General features: G+C 47.4%; 1 protein-coding gene across 3 annotated transcripts in view; it reads left to right on the top strand.

Moving 5' to 3' along the window:
* The window catches only part of LOC126578929 (synaptic vesicle membrane protein VAT-1 homolog-like), a 51,708-nt gene that overhangs the window by 37,611 nt on the left and 4,694 nt on the right, over positions 1-9,403 (top strand). For all 3 annotated transcript variants that reach the window (XM_050241996.1, XM_050241994.1, XM_050241995.1), the window contains exons 4-5: positions 5,540-5,669; positions 7,408-7,623. In XM_050241996.1, coding sequence (XP_050097953.1) covers positions 5,540-5,669; positions 7,408-7,623 — 346 coding nt within the window. The remainder of the gene's footprint in view (positions 1-5,539; positions 5,670-7,407; positions 7,624-9,403) is intronic.

A 9,403-nucleotide genomic window follows, 5' to 3' on the forward strand; every position in this document is an offset into this window, starting at 1 on the left:
GTTGCTAGACCACTTCCCTGAAACCAGTCTGCCAGAAGTTTGCAAGGAAGTTCTTCAATGTTATTTTTAACATTAAAAATTTAATCCAGTTGAACGTTGATCAAGCGTCTTGCAACATGTTTGAACATTCGCTCGAATGCTGAAGTAAGGTTCTACGATAATGAAGCTCTTTTCTTTCCGTTCGTCGTCGTGGTGGTGCCAAAGTTAAATGAGCTTCCAGTGAGCGACGATACGGTGTCCGATGATGGAGTTGTTCTATTTTTCACTCCAATTCCGCCTTACCACCTGGTTGGACACGGACGCACAAATACAGCTCGTTATGCTCTCTACTGTCGAGCGACCTGAAGCGTTCCAAGAACGATCCTTGGAATGTACGTGCTTTTCCACTAATTACGCCTACGATCGCTCTACCGAGTGGGACCAAACGGCAACTCAACTTTCCCGGAGATGCCGTCGTTCGGTTAATTTAAAGTCCAGTCCCGAGGTTCATGAACCGGCGCGAAAAGCGCATGGAAAATTATGCTTCACTTCTTTCTTTCTGCGCTTTGTCGGTTAATTTTTTGCCAGTTCGAGCTTAATTGCCGGTGAGTGTGAACTTGTGAAGTAAGTATCCTGTCGTATCCGGAGGGTCCTGGCGTCCGATCTTGACGCACTTCCTACGCGTCGCAGTTCCAGGAATTCCCCGAAGAGAGTTCGTGCTGCGAATGAAAATCGATATCCCGGTTGGGTGCTACCGGTTCTCCGAAGCCGGTAATTAACAGCATTATGTATGTCCGATGCGATGGTTTGCGATGGAAATTAATTAAATGTTTCCCGGGCACCGGAAGTTGATATTCATTGGCAGCAGCTTTGTTTTCCCACCCCGGGGGAACAATATCGTGGCCTAGCAAGCTTGTCGTTTGAAGGAGCTTGATGTGGAAATTTGTGCAAAAGTGTCACCCAAATCGGAAGACAAAACGGTATCCTCGAAAGGAGCCGAAACCGAGCGGGGGGATTCAATGGGACATGATTTTATTACATTTTTATGACATTTCGTCCGTAGTAGGGTGCGCGAACACTTCACTTTTCCTCGCGCGTGTGCCGCCTGTTTTTATGTTCTTATTTGGTTCCCCTCGGCGATACTAGATCATTCAATATTCGATATACGAAGTACAGTAGCGAGACAATGGAGGCAGGGGCCACCTGTAACTTCGTACCGTGCGCAACGAGATAATCCTGATGAGGCGTATCGCGTGCGTGGAAAGTTTGGGCTTTTATATTGCTATGACTGCCGGAATGGTTTGTCATAAAAGTGGCTGGGGAAGCGTTAAGGCGCCATTTCCATTTCGGTTGCATGCTTCCCGGTATGAGCTAAGGAGTTTTTCATTGAATTCGATTGGTTGGGCGTGGCTGACGTCTTTTTCTGAAAGAAGTCTTCCACTGAGGAGCTGTTGGACACATTGAACGTGGTGTGTGCATCGCGAAGAGTTTGGAGTTGTTGATGGAATTTGTAATTTATTTTATTAGAAGGGAAGAATTGGAAAAAAACCCCAGGAAGTCTTTGATATCACGAACTTACACTGTATAAATTCAATTACTAACTTTAAGTTGAATGTGAAATACTTCAAAATGATTATTTACAATTCTAAAATGCGAAAACTTTATTGTGGAATGGACAAAACAAAAACTGAAATTTTTGTTTTGTATGATTTTTTCCAATTCCTAATGTTCCTTCGAACAATTTATGGACAAGCAGTTGAGCAAACAATGTCGCAACAATTTAATTAACACAGTAAGAACTGTTGAATGCATAATTCTGTCATTTGCACCCCTCACCGGTGGTGTGTTCTACGCTAGAGACCTGCAACCATTTCCCATTTCCCAGCTGGGTCCTTCCGGTAGGATACAATCATTTCCGTTCCATTTCCCTGGTACCATAACGGTGCCGTAGCGTACGGCGGTTAATCCCTTAAGTAAATTATAATGCCATACCCTCCTCCTGGTGTTCCGGGGGTAAATTTGACAAAATATGTAAACGTCTTACTACGAAGCGACCCTTGTTCTTTGTTACCTTCGGCTATTGTCGTCGTAGGCCTGTCGTGGCCAAGACGCCTTCTGTGAGTAGCTCCACCGTCTGTTGACAGAAGGAAGGAATGGCGGCTGATGGCTTCCGGTTGGTGAACAATTAATGAGAAAACTGCAACCGATCTAACGCTTCTCGACGGAAGGCCAACCGGAAAACCGCCGGCCAGGACTCCCTGAGGGTGTTCTTCGATAAGAGGCAAACGGTTCACCAAGAGGACAGCTTTAACTCCTTGGGGGGTTTCATTGTACTCGTACGCTTTTCTACCTTTCGATATTAGCTTTAGCAATTGCCATGGAACACATTTCAGTATTTGTTAACTTTCCACCATGGTTCCTAGTGCTGACTGGTGGCATCAGATTCGTTTGGTGAAAGACTATCTCTTCTCCTCACGACAGTTGCATTCTTTACCTCTTTTACCCTTTATGATTCATCGGAGGTTAGTAGACGACGAAAGATGATAGTAATAGAAAAGGCATTAAATCGGAATCCGCCGTGCAATGGACCGTGAAGTGGAAGAATAGAAATCAATTCCAGCAATTGGCACAAACAACAATGAAAGGACCCTTTAGGGTAGCTCTCTCTCCTATTCTCTCTCAAGGGATTTCCTTCACCCTAGGGGGGAATGGAAAATTTGAATCTTTTTTTTTCCTATTGCTACTGCCTGAAATTCCCCCTTTTTTAAGCCAACCAATCAACAGCAACTCCTACCACACGATCGCACTGATTGCAGCTTGGCAAACGATGGGGAATGGTAGGACATTATGAAAATGGAAATTACAATCGGACTCGTGCAAAGCAAAACTCCTTTTTCTGAGCGTTCCACCTAATGGAGCCGCCGGTGATGATTATCGAACGAATCAAGGGGCTTCGATGCGCTACGCAACACTATAGTTCATGTTTGTGTTGGCAAACATTTGTCGGTTAATGTTTTTCTCTTCTGTGTTTGTAAATTATGCTTCGCATTATTCATTTGCTAGCATTTTCTTCAGCAACTCTAGCATAGAATGCCTGCAAGTAGAATGGTACTTGTATTATGCTGGAGTTGGCTCGGGGTTAAAAAGTGCAGAAGGGTGTTCCTGTGCCCTAGTTTATGTAGTTTCCATGCTCCATCGCGTACTATTATTAGAGTGTAAGTGGGGAGAGCAGAATTTGTATTAATTGGTCCCTCATGACATGGAACGGAGAAAGGAGAACTTGCTAGAAGGAAAGAAAACTTCTTGTCCGGACTTTCTGACGCTACCTCAATTCGCTTCGCTGTGGAAACGGTAATCGGCTCGTAAACAATTGCCAGAGTCAATGGCATGAGCCGTGGCGGCGCGACTATCCTCTAGACCCTAGCGCTTCCTTGCGGTGCCTCCCAGTGAACGGTGAAGGAAAATGATGCGCGACAGTTTTTCCATTTCCAATTCACATTTTCTTTGTCTCCATTTGTCAATCCAATCATCGCTTCCATTCGTGTTTTGTTACCGGAGAACGTGTCTTTGTCCAAGGGGCTCGGTTCGTGACTCATCTGCTGCCTGAGACCGTTGGCACGCGCATCAAGGAGACAGCAAATTAATGAGCGTAATTTGAGGCAAAAGGAACACTGGACGCTACCCTGGAAAAGGTTGCATGTTTGAATGCGCGAAGGCAAGATGGATGGATCGGATCTCGAACAACTCATTTGTCCGAAAAAAAAGTATTTTACCAAAGAACAGGTCCGAAGGTTCCGAAGCATAAGAGATCGCCCTAAAAATATCCCAACAAATATCTCACACACCCCGTTGCCACCATTATCGAGCTCATAGCAGCAGAACACGTGACTGCAACTGATCACATCACGGACTTTTCGGTAATTGTTGGTCCATAATTGTTTCGGTTGTTCCAGCGCAAATTGAGCATAATCCATGGAAAGTGTAGCCCCTCCAACACTGGAACTAGAAACTCGTCCGGTTCTAGGTTTGGTACGTGTCATCAGACTGCTCTCGGTGATCTTTCACGCTTTTCCCCTCGACAGAACCTAGGGGACCACTTTCCCTGCATAGTTCTCTGTGAGTGAGGGGGAATGTTGTAAATTAAAATTAGGTTTTCACACTGAAGGCATCTCGTATCATCGGCCCCCTCCCCTAACACCTCCCGGGTGCCACAAATTAGGGAAACACTTGTCCTGTGGCAGGTCTCGAGCTTCTTGAGCTCCTGTGCGGTTTAATGAGCAAACTCCCATCCATGGCGGCGCAGCGGAGACAATTTCTAATTGATGTTGAGGAATTTTTCATTCCGGATTCACCATGGAAAGGTGCCATTGTCCCACACCCTGGAGACACTTTCCATGTGACGATGACATTCCTGCCGGTCTGGTGCTGCCCGGGAAACAGAACCTTTCACACTCTGCTCCGTAACACGGTGCAACCCTAGCAAAATTGAGGATTTTCCAGACCCTCAGCCTAGTGCACTTGAGGCGGGGAACGTTGCACTAGCACCGACAGGGCAAGGCAAGCCTTTAACCGTCGCTTTGCCCACTCGTAAAACCCGTCAAGTGGTTGGTTATGGTTTTGAGACGCACAGGGAGAGACAGAGAGCAAACCGAGGTGATTCAGTTCCCATTTCGAGTGTCCCGTCTTCCGGTGCAGGCAGTCCAGAGCAAGTACGAACGAACTCTTGTCGAGATGGAGAATTTATTGAGACAGATTTTCCACGCTAACGTTGACTGCTGCTGTATGGTGTGGATGTGTATCCACGGATCACGGTACGGGACCAATCTTCGATGTGACCCCAAAACACTTGACGACCGCGACGACGAGGACGATGTCGGCTCCGGTGGCGGGTGTCGTTAGGGACCGACATTCGAGACTTTTCCGACAAACAAACAACGTCTCGAGCGCAGCGCAAGGCTTCAATTTCACGCTTTTTGTAACACACCAGCCACCAACATCCTCATCATCATCATCATCATCCGCATCACCATCATTGACTGGTAACCGGTGACTGCAGCAGTACTGCTGCATTTGCTTGCTACCTCTCAAGTAGTTTTCCACTGGCAATCGAGCAAAAGAGGGGGTAGCGCTGCTCTGCTCCTCTATCGGTTATGGCGCGGGATTTTCGGGTTCACTGCCGGCATTGAATGGGATTGCTCAGACAGAAGAATGTAAAAATTGGTCGCACGGTCGTGTGTTGCACAGCATCAGAGCCACGGAACATCATCACGATGCTAGCGGTGTGTCTTCAGCGTCAGTTGCAACCACTAGGAAGACACAACACTCGTCACACACTTGGTTCCATGAGTTTTGGAGTGCGCTGTCTCGAGGTGTTCAAACGCAGAGTTTTAATTAAAGTAACAACATATTCCAGATGATTCTCGGTGGAACGGGGTAGAGATCCTTGGATCCTTCCAGCATCCAAACACCGAACACTTTTCGGTGAATTCAACCAACTTACCAGACCAGACACAGAGATGCTAACGGGTTTTTTTTTCTATTCTTCTCCTTCTCTTTCCAGTGGACTGAACTTCCAGGATTTGATGGTTCGTCTGGGAGCGATCGATTCGCCACCGAAAACGCCGACCATCCTCGGATTCGAGTGCGCCGGTGAGATCGAAGCGGTCGGTGAGGAGGTGGAAGGCTTCAAGGTATTTCTGGATATTGTTTTTTTTTTGTTATTTTTGGTCTCCATCTCCTGTGTCACTCTCTCTCTCTCGCGCGCGCTCTCGTGCTCGATTTGCATCTGGGTCGGTATGAATTTTCTTCCGCCCTCAGTTTGACATGTCTGAGCGGAATGGTCTGTGAATAGAACGGAGAAAAGGACAAGGTGTTCCGTGACGACGGTTTAATGGACGAGTGGGGTGGATGGTAAAAAAGTTTTTAATCCTATTTGTAGAAGAAATCTTCCTCCTTGCCTTAGGATGTGAATTGAAGAAAGAACAATCTCATGATGAGTTTTCAAGTAGTTACTTTATTTGTCGTCTTTTCCTTTTGAATTGTTGACAAAAGCACGAATGCGCCGTCTTGCAGCATTTAACATCAACCAGTCGGATCGTTCGAATCAATTATGTCTTTATCTTAGAACCAGCCAGATCGCCGAGCTGCAATCAATAAAACTTTCTTATAAATAATTAGAAAAGGACATCTGAACCTGTGATTAGACTTATCGCTAGTCTCCAAACGTATTGCTTGCTGAATCGCTTAAATCTGCTACCGTTCACCGCACTGTGGTACGACTAAAGCAATGCCTGAAGCTTTCGCAACAGATCTCGCTGCCAAGTGCCACCAAGGTACGGAAAATCGGAATCGTTTGATTACGAATGGCGGTCACGTTCGCTTTCACAGAAGATCCGTGCCGATGGAGGAGCATTGCCGGCATCGCTGCAATGACTGAAATATCATTATAATCAACATCCTGCACTTTCCGACAGGAACAACGGCAAAGAGAAAACGGTGGCTGGAAGGAACTAGCCCTGCTAGCTTCCATCCGTTCATCGTCCATTTCCTGGCGCACACAACAATTGGAACAGTAGTCTGGATTGTTCCCCGTACGAAGCTTCAGCTCAACAATCCGCTAGACATGTGCACGAGTTCAAGATGATGTTTTCTAGGGTGGTCGTTTGATGCTCAAGAGAGAGAGAGGAACTTTTCATCTAACTCGAAGTATGTACGTTTTGGAAATAGTTTTGTTGTTAGCCGTGATGAACTCTCAAACACGAGCGGAAGATAAACTAGAAGCAGTTTTCCTTCATCTATTTTCTGCTGATTCTATAAACGCCGAATGACCATAATCTGTTTGAAAGGTAGCGAGAAATATCGATTCGCTCGCAAAGACGCTCCAGACAGCTGGCATGATGTATAGCAAGTGGATCGCAATCCGCTTAGTTTCGTGAAAAGATAAAGCAAAAGTATTTTTCTTTCCGCTCGAGAGAAAGGGAACAAGAGCAACTTTCTCGCCAGAAACCCATAAAGAATTCTTTGGTCACATATATTTGATTGAACTCTGGCACCGTGGTACTTTGGCCGTGGCAAACTTGGCAGACTGTTTACTGTGGCCAGGTGTGCCAGGGTTCTTCGACTCAATCAATATTGCAAACGCAAGCAAACTGTCGAGTTGTTATACAAGATCCTAGAAATAGAAGAGAGACAGACAGAGAGTGAGAGAGAGACAGCGGAGACACTCGCTTGAAAGTCCTTGAAACATGTTCTGGCATCAGCGAAAGTATCAAAACTCCCATGGAGTATCGTCATCGCTCCACTGAAGATTCATTAGTGACCATCCTTTCCCTGACGATTCTATTTCTTTTGCCCAAAATAAGTCGAATACAAATTCTAACTTCTTATTGTGTTTCTTCTATCCCATCCCATCCGCCATCCCCCTTTTAGGTAGGAGACCGTGTGGTGGCACTGCCGGAATTCCGGGCCTGGTCCGAGCTGGTCGCCGTCCCGACCAAGTACTGCTACCACATTCCGGAGGAGATGACATACCAGGATGCGGCCGCCATCGTGATGAACTATCTCGTCGCCTACATTCTCATCTTCGATCTCGTCTCGCTGCGTGAGGGCAAGTCCCTGCTGCTGCATTCCGTTGGCGGTGGTGTGGTAAGTGTCCGTATCCGTGTCCGTGTCCGTGTCCGGTGATTGCTGCTGTTGTATTGTGTCCAGCGGCCGTGGTTCGGTTTCGGAGTATATTTAATCCCGTATCCTTCCGTACCAGCGAACCAATCAGGTTTTCGGCAAGTGGTTACCGAATTGGTGGTTTCGGCCACGCATATTAAACAAACGGAACGTGCCTGGCAAGGCAACGATCCGGATCATTGACTGGTGGGCGGGCTATCGGTTTCATGTCGGTGTCGGACCGATGATTGGGTGCGAATTGGAAGCCTTCGCGGGGGGCTCATTCATCTCCGATAGACTTTATAAGTCTTATTTTATGAACACTGTATGCTTTTAGCCTTCTTTTCGGTCCTAACCGGTGCTTTACTCGTGCAAAATTACATACTACACGGCATAATTTGTCTAAAATGGGATCAAGGATTCACAGGAAGGCCACCGGAACTGTTGAGGGCTTGAGAGGGCGCCATAAAATAGAATCGCCATTTTTTAATTTCCCTTTGGCCTCATTCTGCTTGATCCTTGCAAACAGTGGCGTGACGTGACGTTAGTAGAAGTGTACTCCTTTAACATGAATCGCAGTTCATAATGGATGCGTTAGTAAATTGCTGGCTGCTGGCGCATGTTTGGGCTCAGGGCCGTTGGGGTAACTGTGCTGTGCTCCGGAAAAGCTATAAACTGGCGCCACGTCGCACCTCGCTTTCGCGATGTAGTGCAGGTTAAGTAATTGCACGGTGCACCGCGTGGCCACTACCAGTGTGTCCAACTGCACGTAGCCCGGCTTTCCCCGAGGGGAGAGCAACTGTGTCAAGAACGTTCGAAATGCATCGCGGCGCCCATGACGTCATTGGATCAATTACTGGGCGCGACCGTAAAGTTAGTTGGGACTGGTTTATCCAAGAATTGATTGCAATGATTTGAGGAAGTGTTTTTTTGCATTCCAAACGATCGCTAGTACGTGGCGATGTGTGCGTTGGCGTTGGCTAGTTATGAATTCGTTGCGGTAGGTTCGGACTAATTATCATCCCTCACTGCGATACCCCGTGCGCCAATGGTGTCCAGTATGGTGCCACAAATACATTTATTATTGACCAAAACAATCGATCACCATCATCGTCCGCAATCCTTTCCTGGCCACCGGTCTGGCCTATCTTCATCGCGCTCTCTCCAAGGGGAGACCCTAATGACGATTCCGGCTCCGGCAAGTTTGTGCCGCCTGTCTACTGTCTACGGCGCTGAAGGTTTTTGAGACCCTCGCCCTCGGTAATGGATGAGGAAATGTCTGGTGTAATGGCTAGGTTAGGGTTACACCGGCCGGGGTCCCCCTTCCCATCCGAACGCGGCGAAGTGCAAGCGGTGGTCGGTAATTGATCGAGACAGACAGCCGGGCGCCACGTGGCCCCTTTTGTGTGCAGCAGGATATGAATACCTGGGAATACCTGCAATACCTCTGTGTGTGCGGCCTCGAAATACTAGACATCCGGCCAACTCTGACGTCCACCACTGGCGTCACTGTTATGGAGCGGTCCTTTACTTCCTTCGCTTCCTCACCACTCACGGACAATCGATCGTGACGGCACCGGTGCACTAATGGAGCACACTAGCATCCCGTGGGTTTGACGGACAAGGCGGGCAGTTATTGCTACTGTTTGTGATTTAGAGTTTTCCCCCACGGGCGTTGACGGTATCTACCCTGGCACGCTTTCCTTTGCTCGCCTAATGTTTGCTAATGTTTTGCCCTCCATACCGGCCGGCTGTCATGGTGTCA

Source organism: Anopheles aquasalis, chromosome 3 (assembly GCF_943734665.1).
Source record: "Anopheles aquasalis chromosome 3, idAnoAquaMG_Q_19, whole genome shotgun sequence".
NCBI classification, from domain to species: domain Eukaryota; kingdom Metazoa; phylum Arthropoda; class Insecta; order Diptera; family Culicidae; genus Anopheles; species Anopheles aquasalis.